The 17,157-nt window shown below is 55.4% G+C and overlaps 1 protein-coding gene across 4 annotated transcripts; it reads left to right on the forward strand.

Annotated features, from left to right (window-relative positions):
* The first annotated feature begins 46 nt into the window (after positions 1-46).
* On the forward strand, positions 47-15,205 carry SLC66A1 (solute carrier family 66 member 1). 4 transcript variants are annotated; one of them, XM_057532507.1, is made up of 8 exons: positions 47-148; positions 4,900-5,111; positions 9,853-9,982; positions 10,640-10,727; positions 11,342-11,484; positions 11,656-11,748; positions 12,336-12,521; positions 14,201-14,410. In XM_057532507.1, the coding sequence occupies exons 1-8, from the start codon at positions 80-82 to the stop codon at positions 14,270-14,272; spliced, it is 993 nt and encodes a 330-aa protein (XP_057388490.1). In that variant the 5' UTR covers positions 47-79; the 3' UTR covers positions 14,273-14,410. The 4 variants fall into 4 exon arrangements, with proteins under 4 accessions (XP_057388490.1, XP_057388491.1, XP_028020479.2 ...); XM_057532508.1 differs by having other exon boundaries at positions 14,213-14,410; XM_028164678.2 differs by having other exon boundaries at positions 12,336-12,437; positions 14,213-14,410.
* Positions 15,206-17,157: the final 1,952 nt, after the last annotated feature.

The following is a 17,157-nucleotide window of genomic DNA, read 5'->3' on the forward strand; positions in this document are numbered from 1 at the left end:
CCGCCAAGTGCGCGGCGCAAGAGGCGGAGCCGCGCAGCTCCGGGGCGGGGCCGGGCGGGGCGGGGTTTCTGGTCAGCTGATGAAGGCAGGAGCTGGAGAAGGCAGGAGGAGAACCCAGAAGCCGGGCGGTGGGGAGGCTCTGGACTTGGTAAGCCGAATTTGAGGCTGGGGCTGCTGTTCGGGACTCTGGGCCTTCCCTGCTACATCTTTCCAACACCCTCCTCCAGCCCCTGGGTGGTCCTGGGGCTACTGCCCCCACCTCGGGGCGCGAGATCCTGGAGCGAGGCTCTGGGCTGGGATTGGGAGGCCCTCGGCGGGGGCCCAGGTCCCCTTCCTCAAGGGCGACCAGCATGACCCCTCGGGCCGCTCTGACCTAGGACCTGGGGTCTGGGTTCCTTTTTCACCTCTTGTTCCCGACCGACGGGCCCCTGCGTTTCTGACGACTTTGTTTTCCCCAGGGCGGGCCAGGGGAGGGGGCTTCGCGGCGAATGAGCGCTGACCCCAGCGGCTGCCCTGTTATTATCCCCGCCAAACAGGCGGCCCGTGCTCGGCTGAGTCACTAGGAGGGAGTTGTGACCGAGGATCTGGAGGGCTGGAGTGGGTGGTAGCCCTAAGGCGGGATGCTCCTCCCCTCAGGTGCTCCCCAATTCTGCAGGGAGCCCAGATTGTCCCCTCCCACTCCATGCCTAGGACAGGTTTCCAAGTGTGTACATGGGGAGTCTGTGTTTGGAATTATGAGGACTGACGCAGTCTTGTCTTTTCAAGGCTTTCTGAAGCCTGCTGTTTGCCAGGAGCCCTGTGGGGGGAGGGGAGAGAGCTGTAGCCAGAACAGAATAATAGCCATCCCCGGTTATTCTACTGAGGGTTTAACCTGTGCCAGGCGCCACTCTAATCCCTCAGCCTGGATTATCTCATTTAACTCTGCAATTAGCCTAGCAGGTGGATACTTGATTATTCCCCCGTTTTACAGGTTGGAACTCTGAGACTCAGTCACTTGACCAAGAATTCATTACTAGTAGGCATCAGGCAGGTCAGTTCCAGAGTGCTTTCTCCTCAACCCTAGGCCAGCCAAGCTCACAATTAGGTCTCCCATTCTCCCTTCCTTTCTTTGTTTCTCTCTCTCTCTCTCTCTCCCTTTCTTCCTTCTTTTCTTTCCTTTCTCTCTCCCTCTCCCCTCCCTCCCTGTCTGTCTGTCTCTTGCTGTTTTTTGAACCTTTACTGTGCAGCTGGTGTGTCTGGAGCCTAAGAATAAGTTTACAACTAGGGTGAAGGGAGAGGAGTGGGCTTAAAGGGCAGTAGTGGCTGAGGAGTGCGATGGGCATTCTTCGGGTTTGTGGAGAGGGTAAGGGAAGAGGTGACAGGTGTTTTCCCACCAGCTCCTGTGAGGCCCCTCTAAATTGAGATGGCAATTTAGAACTGGGTCTTAGTTTCTCTTTACTATGCCCTCCAGGATGAAAAGACCAAGCCTAGGGGAAGATACGGCATGGACAGAAGTCAGGAGACCTGGGAATGACCGTCTGACCGTCTGAAGGCCTAGAGGGAGGGACAGGAGATGGGGGTGGGGGAGGGCAGTTCTTGGAGTACCCTGGGGCTCAGTCTCAAGGCATTTGGACTTATCTGGTAGGTAAAGGTGGCCACTTGAGCAGCTTCAGTGGGGAGCATCTCTGTGACTCAGCTTGGGATCTGGAAGAGTTACATGGCTGTGGCAGCGGACGCCATTTCCAGGGCTGCCTTTCTTTTCTTTTTTTTTTTTTTTAATATTTATTTATTTATGTTATGTATTTGGCTGCACCAGGTCTTCGTTGTGGCATGCGGGATCTTTACTTGCGGCATGTGGGCTCTAAGTTGCGGCATGCAGGATCTAGTTCCCTGACCAGGGATTGAACCCGGGCCCCCTGCATTGGGAGTGCGGAGTCTTAGTCACTGGACCACCAGGGAAGTCCCTCCGCCTTTCTTAAAGTGTGGTCACGTGCACAGAATACATGTGGTCAGAATCTTCTGGGGGAGCTTCTTAAACCCAAGGTCCCTGATCCCCTGCTCTGACACACTGATCCTGAATTTCAAACATGTGCCCTCCATGATAACAAGGCACCCCTGAATCAACTATATACTTCAATTAAAAAAAACAAAAACAATAAGGCACCCCTGTTGTGGTCTTTGTCACACCTACAGACCTGGTCAACCTTTGTTGCAACCCTGGCCATCCGTTTACTCAGTGCTGTTGGACTAGGAGGTGGGCCCGGTCTCAGAAGCCAGGCCTGGGCCCAGGCTGGCTTCCTACTTGGGTCAGAACCCATGGGTGACAGGCTCTGTGCACAGTGGCCCTCAGAGGAAAGTGTCTTCTGTTCAGGGCTCAGGTGTGTCTCAAAGTATCCTGAGCTCCGAGCTGCACATGGACAGGGGACCACCCATCCAGGGCCCTGGGCCCTATGAGCCAAGGTACATCCCCCAAGACACCCCGCCCTCCTTCACTGGGCATGCGTCCACTTTCTTTCTTCCCTAACCTGGTGAAAAGAGGGAGTGAGAGTGACCTCAGGGTACTTGAGATACTGGTCTCTCATTCTCAGTCACTACCATTGTGTCAGGCCCTGGGCTAAGAGCTTTATGTGCATTTTATCTATACAACAACCCTGGGAGTGAGCGTCATTCTCATTTTATACACAGGCTCAGACTGTTACTTGCACAAGGCCACTCAGCCTTATCTGTAGAATGAGGACAGTTCCCCTCACAGAGAAGTTAATGCAGATGGCGGTACCCTATCGTGCTGACCTGCCGTGGTGTGTTGAGGCTCTACCAGAGGAGGCTTGGGGAAGTGGTCCAACGGAGGGGTGGCTGGGGAACAAAGACTTGATTTGAAATGCCTGAGGCACTGCAAAAACCCAGCTCCTACCTGGACTGTGTGTTAACCTGGGGTGGCCTTGAAGCTGCTGGTGGCAGGACAGCAGATAAATGGCTCCAACGTCATCTGTGCTGAAGGTCAAGGGGGGGGGTCACCAAGGTACAGGAAGAGACCTTCAGCCCCCCTTTGCAGGGCCCCGGAGGGACTGCAGTGAACCAGGCAGGCAGTGACCTGGGGTGCCCTTGCCCCCAGCTCTGGGGCTCGCTGTTGAGTCACGTTAGAGCTGAGAGCCTAGAGCTTCCTAAGAAAAGCAGCTGACTCGCTTCCTTTCCCTGCCTGCCGCTCCCAGATCGCTGTGGCCTCAGCAGTTCCAAGGGTCCAGCCAGGGTGTCTCAGCCCATTCGGGCCAATGTAACAAAATACCATTTGTCTGGGTGGCTTAGAAACAAACATTGATTTCTCACAGTTCTGGAGGCTGGGAAGTCCAAGATCAGGGTGCTAGTAGATTCAGTGTCTGGTGAGGGTCCACTTCCTAGTTCATAGATGGCTGTCTTCTCGATATGTCCTCACCTGGCAAAAGGGGCGAGGGAGCTCTCTGGGGTCTTTTTTATAAGGGCACTAATCCCATTCATGAGGGCTCTGCCTTCATGACCTAAATACTCCCCAAAGGCCCCACCTCAAAAATACCATCACATTGGGGGTTAGATTTCAACAGGACAGGAGGGACATAAACATTTGGTCTATGGCATTGTCCGTGGGGCATTGCTTTATGAGGATCCTGGGTCGTCTGACAGAAGCAGAAACTGAAGGTGGCTGGAGAGAGCCTCATCCCAGGTGAGGAAAGCCCCTCTGAGTGCAGTGAGAAAAGGGGAAGCCTGCCTTCTGGCTGCATGAGACCCTGGGCAGCCCTGCCAGACCACAGGAAGGTGCCGCCGTTCCCGGGGACAGAAGCATGGTGGCTATGAGCGCTTCCTGCTTGGGTGGCCCTGGCAAGTCACCTCCCTGGGTCCACGCGGACATATCAGTAGCCCCCACTTCATAGAGTTGATGTGCAGCAAAATGCAGAAAGGCCTACGTAAGGTGCTTTGCACAGGGCTGGTAAAGTGCTCAGCGATCAGGGACTGTGATGATTCTGCCCAGCAGAGATGCTCCAGCAGCCCCACTTCCTGTCCCTCCTCTGGGACTGTCACACAGGCAGTGACTGCTCTAGGACACCAGGTGGGGACTTCCCTGCCTGCCCCTGGAACCAGCCAGCTCCTGACTTTGTCGGCGGCGAGAATGGGGAGGTGGCTCCGGACTCTGCCAGCAGGCGTCCTATACACGCGAGCTGCTGGGAGAATGCGGCTTGAGCACGCCAAGCTTGAATCCCAGCCACGTGTGCAACTCACCTGCTCCTTCTTCGCCACTTGCCTCATCTGACCAATGTACTGGGGACAGCCATACTTTTTTTTTTTTTTGGCTGAGTAGGGCGGCTTGTGAGATCTTAGTTCCCTGACCAGGGATTGAACCCCAGGCCCTGGCAGTGAAAGTGCTGAGTCCTAACCACTGGACCACCAGGGGATTCCCAGGATAGCCGTACTTTAAATGAGAGGATGTACTTAGTGGGCCTGGTTTCAGCAGACCCTCGCAGCGTGATTTGCAAGAAGAAAAGATTGGAAACAATCGAAATGTTCAAGAGTTAGAACAAAGGTGGCATTGTTTGAGGGCTCAGTTCTCTACACTAGATTTATGAACTCATTGAACCCTCACAGCTGTGTGGGGGAGGCGCTGTTATCGCCCCATCTTGCAGATGAGGAGACTGAGGCACAGTAAGGCTGAGTCACTTGCCCAAAGTCGAGGCGTTAACAGGCAGAGTGGGGATTCAAATGCACCTGTCTCTGACCACACATCCAGTGCCCTCCCTGCATATGTGGTTACTGTGATCTCTGTACTGATCGTGTTCTCTGGTTCAGGGGCTCAGTCCATGCTGGGTGATAAGGCTGGAATGGGCTTAGAGTGGCGGGACCATGACTAGGACCCGGACCTCCCAAGGCTGAAGGCCCCTCTCTTCTTCCCTTTAGAGCCGTCGCCTGCCTCAGCACACCGGCTCCCTCCCTCCCTCCGAAGCCATGGTCTGGAGGAAGCTGGGCTCCAGCAACTTCTCCAGCTGCCCCAATGGCTCCAGCCAGTGGATATGGGACGTGTTTGGCGAGTGTGCCCAGGATGGCTGGGACAAGGCCAGCGTGGGCCTGGGCTTGATCTCCATTTTCTGCTTTGCTGCGTCCACCCTCCCGTGAGTAGCATCAGGGTGGTGGGACCAGGGCTGGGTTGCACGGGTGGGGCAAGTGCTCCTGGGGCTGCACCGAAGAGGGGCTCCCTGGCTGGCCTTGGGCCTCTCCAGACTCAAGGCCAAGTGTGCTCCCTCTCCCACCCCCACTCACTGACTTCCAGCCCACCCTGGAGGGCCCTACAGCGAACCTCACTCTAGGCCCCGCCTTATGCTGGACCATGCTGACACACAGGCAATAATAATAACACCTGTTCAGTGAGTGCCCACTGTGTACCTAGCTCATTTCTAAGCACTTGATATGTCTTTACCCTATTTAATCCTCATAACCACTCTGTGAAATGGATACAATCTGTATCCCTACTTTACGAGGAAGTAGAAACCCAGAGAGGTTAACTAACTTGCTGTGAATTGCACAGCTAGCCAGAGAGGAGGCGGAGGAGTGGGAGGGCTGGGGTGCATCGAACTTGGCCTTTGTTCTGTGACAGTCTGGTGGAGGACAAGCAGTGATTACAGAACAGCATGGCCACTGCTGTAATTAGGGAACGCGGACACACTGTGACCTGGGCAAGTCCCTTCACTGCTCTGCGCCTCAGTTTTCTCATCTGTAAAATGGGAATGTTGTTCCCTACCTCACAGGGTTGCTGTGAGGATGGCCTTTACACACTGTATGCTCAGTCCCATGGCTTGGCGGGGGGGGGGGCCAAAGAGGAGAGATGAGGTCAAAGAGGTCATCGAGGGCCCTGTAATGTAAGGGCATTCTCCACTGTTAGGAAATCTTATGCTGTTTCTCCAGAGGGAGAAAGATGACAGTTTAATTGAGAGATAATTCATATACCATTGAGTTAGCCCATTTAAATGTACAAGTCCAGGGTTTTAGTATATGCACAGAGTTGTGTAAGCATTGCCGCAATCAGTTTTAGAACATTTTTGTCACCATAAAAAGAGACCCAGAAAGAAATGAGTCATTCCTCATTTCCCTCTAAATCTCCCAGCCCCAACCACCAATCTACTTTCTGTCTGTAGATTTGCCTATTTTGGACATTTCATATCAATGGATCATACAGTATGTGGCCTTCTGTGACTGGCTTCTTTCACTTAGCATAACATCTTCAAGGTTCATCCACGTCATACGTAGCTAGTGTCAATACTTCATTCTTTTTTATGTCCTAATAGTAGTTCGTTGTATGTGTATACATTTTGTTTATTCAGTCGTTCATTGATGGACATTTGGGTGGTTTCTACCTTTTGGCCAGTGTGATTAAGGCTGCTATGTATGTTCATGTACAAGTTTTAGTGGGGACGTGTGTTTACTTCTCCTGGGTATATACCTAAGGGGTGGAATTGCTGGGTCACATGGTAACTCTGTGTTTAATCTTTTGAGGAACTGCCAGACTGTTTTCCAAAGCAGTTGCACCATTTTATATTCCCACCAGCAGCTTATGAAGGTTCCAATTTCTCTAAATCCCCATCAACACTTGTTATTTTCTGTCTTTTTTATTATACCATCCTAGTGGGTGTGAAGTGGTATCTCATAGTTCTGATTTGTATTTCCTTGTTGGCTGGTGATATTAAGTAGCTTTCCATGTGCTTCTTGGCCAAATTATATTCTCTTTGGAAAAAGGTCTATTTAGGTTCTTTGCCCATTTTTCAGTTGGATTATTTGTCTTTTTGTTGTTGCATTATAAGAGTTCTTTATATATTCTAGATATATTTTGCAAATATTTTCTCCCATTCAGTGGATTGTCTTTTCACTTTCTCAGTGGTGTCGCTTGAAGCACAAAAATTCAAAAATTTGTTGATGTCCAATTTTTTTTTTTGGCCGCTCCGTGCAGCATGTGGGATCTTAGTTCCCCGAGCAGGGATCGAACCCGAGCCCCCTGCATGGGAGCTCGGAGTCTTAACCACTGGACCGCCAGGGAAGTCCCTTGATGATGTCCAATTTATGTGTTTTTTTCTTTTGTTACTTGTGCTTTTGATATCATGTCTAGAAACGATAGCTTAATCCAGGTAACAAAGATTCACCCTTATCTTCTAAGAGTTTTATATAGATTTATCCAAGTCTGACACCAATTCTGATGTGTTTTTTTGCCATACCATCAAGTAATCAACTCAATTCTTACACTATCTACACCTGAGACAGCCTCAGATCCCACAGGTTAGGGGCCCAGTCCTACAAGTCCCACAAGAGTGCTCCCTCCTCCCCACTTCTGAGACCAATCACAAGTCCAGGTTGTCTCTTGTGCTTCTGACCTCCAGCTGTAGATCGGAGATTCCCCCCACCCCTCCTCAGGTTTGATTAGTTTGCTAGAGCAGCTCACAGAACTCAGAGAAATGATTTTTATGGAGGCTTTATTACACAGTCATTGGCCATTAGCAATTGGGCTCAATCTCGAGCCTCCCCTGAGGTAGGTGAGGGGGGCGGGATAGGGGCCCATGAGACCTAATGTCCCAACCTTCTAATCTTACTGTTGGTTCCCCTGGCAATGAGTCCTTATCCTCAGGTGACCTAAGGGCTTTCCAAAAGTCACCTCATTAATGTTACAAAAGACACCTTTTTTTCTCTCTTTCTCTCTCTCACCCCTTAAGACATTCTTAGGAGAGCTTTGTGCAGGGAACAGGGAAGAAGACCAAATATATATATTTCTTATTGTAAATCACAGTATCACAAATTAGCTCTTACATATAGAGCTTTGATTCAGCTTGAGTTGTATTTTGTATAGGGTGTGAGGTAGGGGATCCAACCTCGTTCTCTTGCATGCGGTACCCGGTTGTCCCAGTACCATGTGTTAAAAAGACTACCATTGGGAATTCCCTGGCAGTCCTATGGTTAGGACTCTGTGCTGTCACTGCTGAGGGCCCAGGTTCAATCCCTGGTCGGGGAACTAAGATCCCACAAGCCGTGCAGCGGCCAAAAAAAAAAAAAAAGACTACCCTTACCTCATCAAGTTGTCCCAACATGCTGTCTAGGGCTTGACATTTTTACTGACTCACCTTGTCCCAGCTGCCATACTAGATGTGGCAGAAGTAAGAAACACCGACCCCATCCTTGCCTTTGTAGACCTTCTATTAGGGAAGGAGAACTGGAGGGACGGGGGAGAGACTGGAGGCAGGGAGGCTGTGTAAGGCATCCAGCAAGCAATGATGTCTGGGGGATCGGATAGGTGGCCCTTAGTAGGCAAAGCAGACAGGTCTGGGTGATGGGTGGAGGCCAAGGGAGAGAAACTCCCTATCTTGGGGTGAGAGCTTCCCCAGAAGCATAAGGAGCTGGTGGAGCTGGCTGAGGCTTCCCCTTTCCACCAGGGCATAATGCCAGCCCTGCCTGGGCCTGGCTGATTAACCAGGGAGGGGGTGTCAGAGGTCTGGGAGAAGCCCCGGTGATGGCAGGGAGGGCAGCCCCCTTCCTGCTTCTCCTTAGGACTCGGCCTTTCCTGAGTGTGACAAAATCACTTCCCCTGAAATTTATGGAGGCTCTTCAAGTCACAGTATCCTAGAAGGGGGTTCACACAGGGCCACGGGGTAAACCTTAAGGGCCTTCTCCGGGCCAGGCCCATGCTGGGCACTGTCCCTTCCCTCAGGAAGCTTGAGCCCAGGAGGAACTGACCGATGCTGGCAGAGCTCCCTTCTAGGAAGGCCCTGAGGAGGAACTGATATTTCCTGAAAGATACAGAGGAGGGACTGGGTGAGCCGTCTGCTGATGCAGAGTTTGGAGGAAGAGGAGGCAGTCCTGGTGAAGAGGCGGTGGGGGTCAGAGGCACAGGGGACCTGGGGGCCTTGTCGGGATGTGCTCAGGAGGATGAGGGTTTCTTACTGAACAGCAGTGGGAGGCTTTGAAGGATTTTGGCAAGAGAGGGGTTTTAGAGAGATCCTTGAGCGGGAGGATGGAAACAAGGAACACAGGCTTGGGTGGGAGACCTAAAGAGCTGGGGGCGGGGCTCAGCAGGAGATGGAGGTGGAAGGACGACAGTGAAGAACCAGGGCCAGGCCTAGCTTTCCTAGCTTCTGTCTTGGGTGGTAGGTGGGGTGAGGTGCTATTTAGTTACCTTTTACTAATTTAAATACATGCAAATGATTAAAGCGAAATGTAAGCAGCAGATGGCCATTGTGGAATGACTCAGAGCAGGACTGGAGCCTCAGGGTCTGGGTGTGAATCCTGGTTCCCTGACTTTTCCATCCCCAAAGAGGCCCATCAAGACTTGACCCCATGGCTTTGTACTCAGAGCTCGGGGCGCCACAGCCCCAGGCTTCTCTGTTGCCCTTTGAAGATAACAGGCCCATATTATCATCCATCTCCCCTGGAGATAGGGCAGCGCCCAGGCCTCGGGCCGTAGGGCAACCACCATCCTTCCTTCCAAACACCCCCCACCCCCGCTCCTCCATAGAAGAGAGAACCCAGGGTCCCTGTGAAGTGGTTCTCAGGGTCTGACACAAAACATCAGGACCCTGTAAAGTCCCAGGTCCCCACCAAGAGACCGCTGTGGAGGAGAATCTATCATGCAGTGGCTCTCTCTGGAAAGATGCATGTCCCATAGAGCTCCTGGTTTGGAAGGGATCCCCTGGTAAGAATCCCCAAAGGGCAAAGAAAGGCCCATGAGAATCCCGCCGGCGGGAAGGATCAGCTCCCAGGCGACCCCCTGTGCAGACGCCGCCCCGGCCCCGCTATTCCACGTTGGCTGTTCCCATTTTACCCTCCATGCAGTATCACAGCTGTCGGCCCCTGAGCACACGTCTCCCTCCTCCGCCACAGCCAGTACATCAAGGCCTGCAAGACGGGCAACATGGACCAGGCCCTGTCCCTGTGGTTCCTCCTGGGCTGGATCGGCGGAGACTCCTGCAATCTCATTGGCTCCTTCCTTGCTGACCAGCTGCCCCTGCAGGTAGGCCAGTCCCCGGGCTGGGTGGGCTGCCAGGGACAGTCTGCAGAGGCTTCCATCTTGTGAGGGCCCCATGCTATAGAGAGAGCCCTCTGCCTGCCGCACAGGGTGACAACGGGCTGTGGGCCTCAGTTCCCCCATCTACAAAATGAGCACATCAAACCACAGGATGGCTGGGGTCTTTGACCTCTGAGGTGCCAAGATCCTGACTGAGCTTTCAGGGCATGGGGCCCTGGAGGAGGAAGGTTTTCCCTTGGGAGGCCCAGCTGCCATCATTCTTCTGTGGCTGGGTGGAGCTGGGACTCAAAATCAGTAATCTATTGTCTTCCCAAGGGGGGCTGTAAATTGCCCTGTATCAGGCCAAATGTTAGTCTCCACTTAACCTCTGAGTCCCATTTTGTCCTGCCTGGTCATGCTAGCCACCGTTTCCTCCCTCTGCCCAGACGGGCACCTGCCAGGCCCTTGCCTACCTGCTGTCTAGCTCTGCCAGGTAGGAACTGTGATCCTCTCCTTTCCAGATGAGCAAACAGAAGCTCCAAGAGGTGAAGCAACTTGCTCAGGGTCACCCAGCTGGGATGGGGCCGAGCTGCCCGGGTGCTGGGGTGTGGTCCCCGAGCCGGGGACTGCAGCCAGCGCCCTGGGCCCCCTCTTCTCTTGCAGACCTACACAGCTGTGTATTACGTCTTAGCCGACGTGCTGATGCTGTCGCTGTACTTTCATTACAAGTTTAAGAAACGCCCCTGTCTGTGTGAGTACGGGGATCCCTCTGTGTCAGGTGCCTGAGGGCAGCCAGGAGGCCTGGAAGCTTGGGAGGAGGAAGGTTTCCCATTGCTGGTGATAAACCAAACCTCAAAAAGGCTTCCTCTGGCCTTATCTGAAAGCTGGGGCCCTGATCCCCTGATGAGCCGAGATAGAGGGCAGTGAGCACATCCGGGCAGGACCACAGGGAGTCCCCTTCACTTAAGTTCTCTCATTCAGCAAACATGGCTTCAGCTGCTCCTCAGTGCCGGGCCCTGGGCTTGGAGCTGAGGAAACAAGGACACGGCACACAGGATTCAGAAGGGGCAGATCCAGGGCTGTACAAGAAATGACCCAGGCACCTGGGGGTGGGGCTGTCTCAGCATTTCCACACTCCATAATCCCCTTCCTGCCCCCACTGCCCTCATCGGTTTACCTTTACAACCTTAGGAGAAGGGTACTCTCATTATACCCATTCTACAGATGAGGAGTGAAAGCTCAGGGAGGTTAGGTCACTTGCCTAAGGTCACACAGCCACTGAGGGACAAGGCCAGGACTCAAAGCCCAGTCTCTCTGCCGCCACTCAGATCCCTAATCTCAGCTTCCCTCCTGCCTCATGTCCAGGGTCTGCCCCCATCAATTCTGTGCTGTTGTTCATCTTGGGGGTGGCATGTACCACCCCACTGCTGAGCAGCGCTGGCTCGGTGGCTGCCCCCAGGGAGGTCTTCCGGGGGCGGACGCTCTTGTCTGTGGAGCCAGGCAATAAGGTGAGGTGTGGGCATGTGAGGGTAGAGCGGGGGTGGGGGTCTGGCTCACCCCGAGGGCCCGCCCCTGCGTGACCATGAGGTCAGGGGAATTGCCCTCCAGGAGGGAGCTGGGGCTCTCAAGCTGCACCCCGGCCCCTACTGAGCACTGAGCACCCTACTCTGCCCTCTCAGCCCTTCACGCAGCAGGAAATCATTGGCTTCATAATCGGCTCCGTGTCCAGCATGCTGTACCTGCTCTCCCGGCTGCCTCAGATCCGCACCAATGTGAGCCGTGGGCAGGGGCACTGGGGCCAAGGGAAGAGGAGCCGGCTGGCAGCTCGGGCCCCTGGGTTAAGGAGTAGCAGCAGGTCTGGTCCACACTCACTGTTGGCTTGGGTGACTTAATCCACTTCTCCAAGCCTCAGTTTCTGCCTCTGGAAATGGGCATGAGATGCCTGCCATTCAGGGGTACATGTGACCTGCATGTGTCCCAGGGAGGTAGGAGGTCAGGTGAGAGCGAGGGGCTGAGAGCAGAGGAGAAGGTGGGGAGCCAGAGATGGGGGAGCCTTGCTGGGCAGTGAGTCAGCGTAGGGCTGGGGAGCAGGCACCTTGGGGCGAGCAGGGTGGTGCAGCCCTAGTCTCCTGTGACCTGGGCAGGGGGGCCCGGGAGATGATATTGGAACGGGGATGAGGAGTCAGGCCCTGGAAGGGGCTGGTCTGGGCACCAGGCCCACGTCGGACACTGGTCACACCGTGTGCAGTCTGCTCGGAGCATGCGCAGCGTGACAGGGCAGACGGACACATGGACAGTTACAGCCCAGAGAGACAAGAGGCCCATTTGAGGTCTCTGACCCTACACCCCTCGCCTCCAGTTCCTGCGGAAGTCGACCCAGGGGATCTCCTACTCGCTGTTCGCCTTGGTGATGCTGGGGAACACGCTGTATGGGCTGAGCGTGCTGCTCAAGAACCCCGAGGTAGGCCAGAGCGAGGGCAGCTACGTGCTGCACCACCTGCCCTGGCTCGTGGGCAGCCTGGGCGTCCTGCTGCTCGACACCATCGTATCCTTCAGGGGGCGGGGGTGGGGGGGGTGGGGGGGCCACAGCAGCTTCCACCTGCACGTGGCTTCAGCATCCATCCATCCATCCTTCCATCCTTCCTTCCATCCATCATCCATCCATCCTTCCATCCTTCCTTCCATCCATCATCCATCCATCCATCCATCCATCCATCCTTCCATCCTTCCTTCCATCCATCATCCATCCATCCATCCATCCTTCCATCCATCCATCCTTCCATCCTTCCATCCATCCATCCATCCATCCATCCATCCTTCCATCCATCCATCATCCATCCATCCATTCTTCTATCCATCCATCCTTCCATCCATCCATCCATCCATCCGTCCATCCTTCTATCCATCCATCCTTCATCCATCCTTCCATCCATCTATCCATCCATCCATTCTTCTGTCCATCCATCCTTCCATCCTTCCATCCATCCATCCGTCCATCTTTCTATCCATCCATCCATTCTTCCATCCATCCATCCGTCCTTCTATCCATCCTTCCACCCATCCATCCATCCTTCCATCCATCCTTCTATCCATCCTTCCCTCCAGTCCATCCATCCATCCATCCATCCGTCTGTCCGTCCATCCATCCATCCATCCGTCTGTCCATCCATCCATACATCCATCCATCCAAGAGTCAAACCTCCCATGTGCTGGGCACCCCTCTAGGTACCGGATCTATTTGTGAGCAAGAACAGAATGGTCCTTCCTTCAAGAAGCTCACAGTTCAGTGGGGAGGCAGACAAGATACACATAATCATAAATAATTACTTCATTGTGGTGCCACCGAGTAGCACAGAGAAAAACTGCAGGAGTGTGTGACCACGGGGCTGTCTGTCCTGGTTTAGAGGCTCAGCAGAGGCCTCCACTAGTGCCATTGTAACTGCGCCCTGAAGGAGAAGTTAGGCACAGGCAAGGGAGGGGTGTTCCTGGCACAGCTTTTGCAAAGGGTCTGGGGAACAGGGCATAAATCAGCCCATCCAGGCAGGAGGAAGGAAAGCTGCAATGTGGAGACACACACACGTGAATTAGAGATGGAAAAACTTGAGTTCAAATCCTGGCTCCCCGGTGTCCTGTGTGACACAGAGCAAACCGTTAGCCTCTCTGTGCTTCCATGTCTTCATCTTGCTGTCTCACCAAGGTCATGGGGCAATTACATAAGCTAAGGTCTCTGGAAACACGCAGCACCGGACCCAGCACACAGTGAGTGCTCAGTAAATGTTTGCTGGATGGCTGAGCAGGGCATTATTTCCATCTCCTTTGGGAGGAGGTAAACGGGGCCCTTGTTTCGACGTTTGCGGAGTTCCTGGTGGGTGCAATGAGAGATGAAGAAAGTTAAGCTCTAGTGCCCCAAAATGGCCCCTGCCACTTGCTGAAACCCCCAGGATGCTGTAGGGTGAGAGGAGGGCAAGATCCTGGGGCTGGGGTCAGGGAACGCTGCCTGGAGAGGAAGACCCAAGCACTGGACTTGGCAGATAAATGGGGTTTGGCCGGTTGAGGGGTGGGAAGGCAGCAAGAGCAGAGGCCAGGAGGCCATGGCTGACCCTGCCCACCTGGCCGAGTTGCAGGGAGGGAAGAGGGCAGCAGTTCTGGATGGGGCCACAGGCCACCCTGGGGCAGGTCCAACCCAGGCTCTGCTCCGTTTGGCCTTGACGTTGACTCCTTCGGATCTCCATACAGTTCCTGATATACAGGGATGCCGCCACCTCATCAGAGCGCCAGCCACTCCTCCCCAGCTGAGCAGGGCCCAGGCCAAGCCCAGGATGACAGGGACCTGCAGATGCCACACTCAGGAAGGGAGAAGTATGGGCAGTGATGGTGCTGCTGACCCTGGGCTGGGCCGTGGAGGAAGCTGGGGGTGCCTAGAACTCCTGGCCCGACCGCCTACCCCCAACACCTCCGAAACCTCATGAGCTGACCCTTCCGGAAGCCCTGACTGACGGACTCTTCCAGGAGCAGGTCAGCCCCCAGGGCCAGCCCATGCCGCCTTGGGATTCACCCCCAGGGTCTGAGGCAACTGTCCCTGGAGACTGAAGGGAGGAGCTGCAGCCGAGACCTCAGAAGAGGTCTGGGGACCTTCTGAGCTGCAGCTCAGAAGACAGTGCGGCCGCCCCTCGGCTCACCTACCTCATTCTGCCTGCTTCCCCCACCCAACCGCCTGGGGAGGAGCCCAGCTCAGCCTGGTGCACCCTGGACTATACAGTCGACTGCAGATGGCCTAGTAAACGGTACTCCCAGTGAGGCCTGTTCTGGTGCTCTTTCCCCGAGGGGCCGGGCTCTGGGCTGCTCTGGGGAACGGTGATGGATGGGGATCCGGATCCCACCTACAGGTCCCAGGTGGGGGCCTAAGGGGTCAGGATGTGGGAGAGCCAAGCCAGAGGGGACTGTGTCTGCTGGCCCGCCTCTGCCCAGCCTCTTGGGCCTCCGGTTTCTTCAACCTGCTTCTCTGTGACAGGCTCCACACCTGGTGGTGGGGACACAGCAGTGAGAAAGACACTCCTCCAACAGGATCCCTGCTCCGCGTTGCTCAGCAAGAAGCGGAATAGTTAAGGTTCAGACTTTGGTTCTGCATCTCAACTTCTCTGTGCCACAGTTACCTCATCTGTGCAATGGGATGACAGTATTACCACTTCATACGTCCTTCTAGGGATTAAATAAAATGGTGTGATTATGGATGTTAGCCCTGAAGTCTGGCATGCAGTAGGAGCTCATTGAAGGTTAGCTTTTATCATTTTTAGTTGGAGGAGAAGGACAACCAGATCTCCGTGGAAATCAGGGAGACCTTCCTGGAAAAGGTGACATGACAGAAGGACAGGCAGGAGATAAACAGGGGGAAAGTGCCAGTGTTGCAGGCGGGAAGGGTGGAGAGGAGGGCAGGGCTTAGCCTCAAGCTCTAGTTCCTGTGCCCCAACCTTAGTTTGCCTCCCAGACCCCAACCTGAGTCCACTTTCTTCTTGACCACAACCCCATGGGTGCCTGAGGACGGAGGGGCCAGCTCCCCTCCCTGCTGGCCTGCTGTCTCACCTCCCCACCCCCCCCCCCCCCACAGCCGGTCCCAGGAGGCCCCCCAGGTCCCAGGAGCCATCGGGGTGGGTGGTGCCAGGTGCGGCCAAGGCTGGTAGGGAGGAGCTGGGCCTCAGTGTGAGCCTCTCTTTTAGAATCTTCCTCTTCCAGCCTCGGAGAAAGGAAGGAGCCAGGCCACAGGGCTGCAGCCTTGGCCGCGAGGAGATGCATGGCCCGGTTTGGTGCCACAAGTATTTGCCAAACGCATCTCTCCTTCCACCCTGGCCCACGCTGTGCAGGGCATCTGGGATGGGGGTGACCCAGCTCTGGTCCCTGCCCTCAAGGAGGGGAGGTGGTTGCCGGGCCCTAGAGGGAAGGACTGTAACCGGAAGGTACAAAGTGCCGTAGGGATGAGGCGACTCAACCAGGGAAGGCTTCCTGGAGGAGTGGCCCTGGAGCGGAATCTTGAGAGAGAGGGATGGGTGTGTGCAAAGGCCTGGAGACAGGAGTCAGGGCTGCTGCCAAGGTGGGGCTGGAGTGAGGACAGGATGGTGGGGGCAGGGCCAGCCGCCAGCACTTATGGCAGGTGACCTGGTTTGGTTGGGGGAAGCGGAGGAGGGAATGGTCTGGGGGGGCCAGGGAGGGGGGCGCCTCTGAGGTTCAGTTGGGCAGTGGGGCGAGTGGGGTGCGGCGCCTCAGCCCTGTCCTGGGCGGGCCAGCAGAACCCTGGGTGTCACCTGGCCTGCAGCTGATGTTTACTGAGCACTTGCTGTGTGCGGGGCTGGGCTGTGCCCTCGCTCGGTCCCCACAGCCCCCTCTGAGGTAGGTGGTGCAGGTGCAGTCATCACGACCATTTTACAGATGGGAAAACAGGCTCTGAGGAACTAAGCAGCTTCCCCCAAGGTCCCCCAGCTAGGAGTGACAGCTGTTCTATCCACATTAGGTCCCTCAGCTGCGGGGGGCCATCCCACACCCGGCCCTCGGAGTCCCCTCCCTGCCTCCGCCCTTGGCTGGGGGTCCAGGGCTTCAGGCCGGGTGCCGTCCAGCCTCACCCTTGTCCTCGGTGGCGCAACCCTGCTGTGCTCAGGGCCCCTCCCCACTGTCCTGAGCGGTGCCTCCCACCCCCAGGGCCCACGCCCGCCCCAGCTGGCTCAGTGCCCTTTGCAGCCAGGATCTGGCTCTACCCAGGGCTGTGACCTGGCTGAGCGCCCTCCCGGCCTGAGGACCTGGGGGCTCAGCTTGGCAGTGTGAACCCAGGTGTGGGCCTGGGCTCGAGCTGGGTGGGGAAGAAAGAACGAGATATCACAGCCCCGGCCCTGGTGGGGGTGATGGGGTGATGGCTCTTGCTTGCAGGCACCACCCAGTCTGCCGAGAGCTGTGGTTCCCTCCTCCTCAGGAAAGCCCCAGTCCGATGGGGGAGACACGGGCATGCCCTGTCTGATGGAGGACGTCGTGGCAGTGGGTAAACGGGACAGGCCTGCAAGCCTGTCGTGCCGGGTGAAGGCTCATCAGCGTGTCCACCAGTACTGGGACCCTCCCCGTGTTCCTCCCAAATAGCAGAAGGGCCAGTCTGACCATCAATCAATTCCACTGTCCGGACTGGGCCGTGCTCACCGGCTGGT

Source organism: Balaenoptera acutorostrata, chromosome 1, assembly GCF_949987535.1.
Source record: "Balaenoptera acutorostrata chromosome 1, mBalAcu1.1, whole genome shotgun sequence".
Taxonomy (NCBI): domain Eukaryota; kingdom Metazoa; phylum Chordata; class Mammalia; order Artiodactyla; family Balaenopteridae; genus Balaenoptera; species Balaenoptera acutorostrata.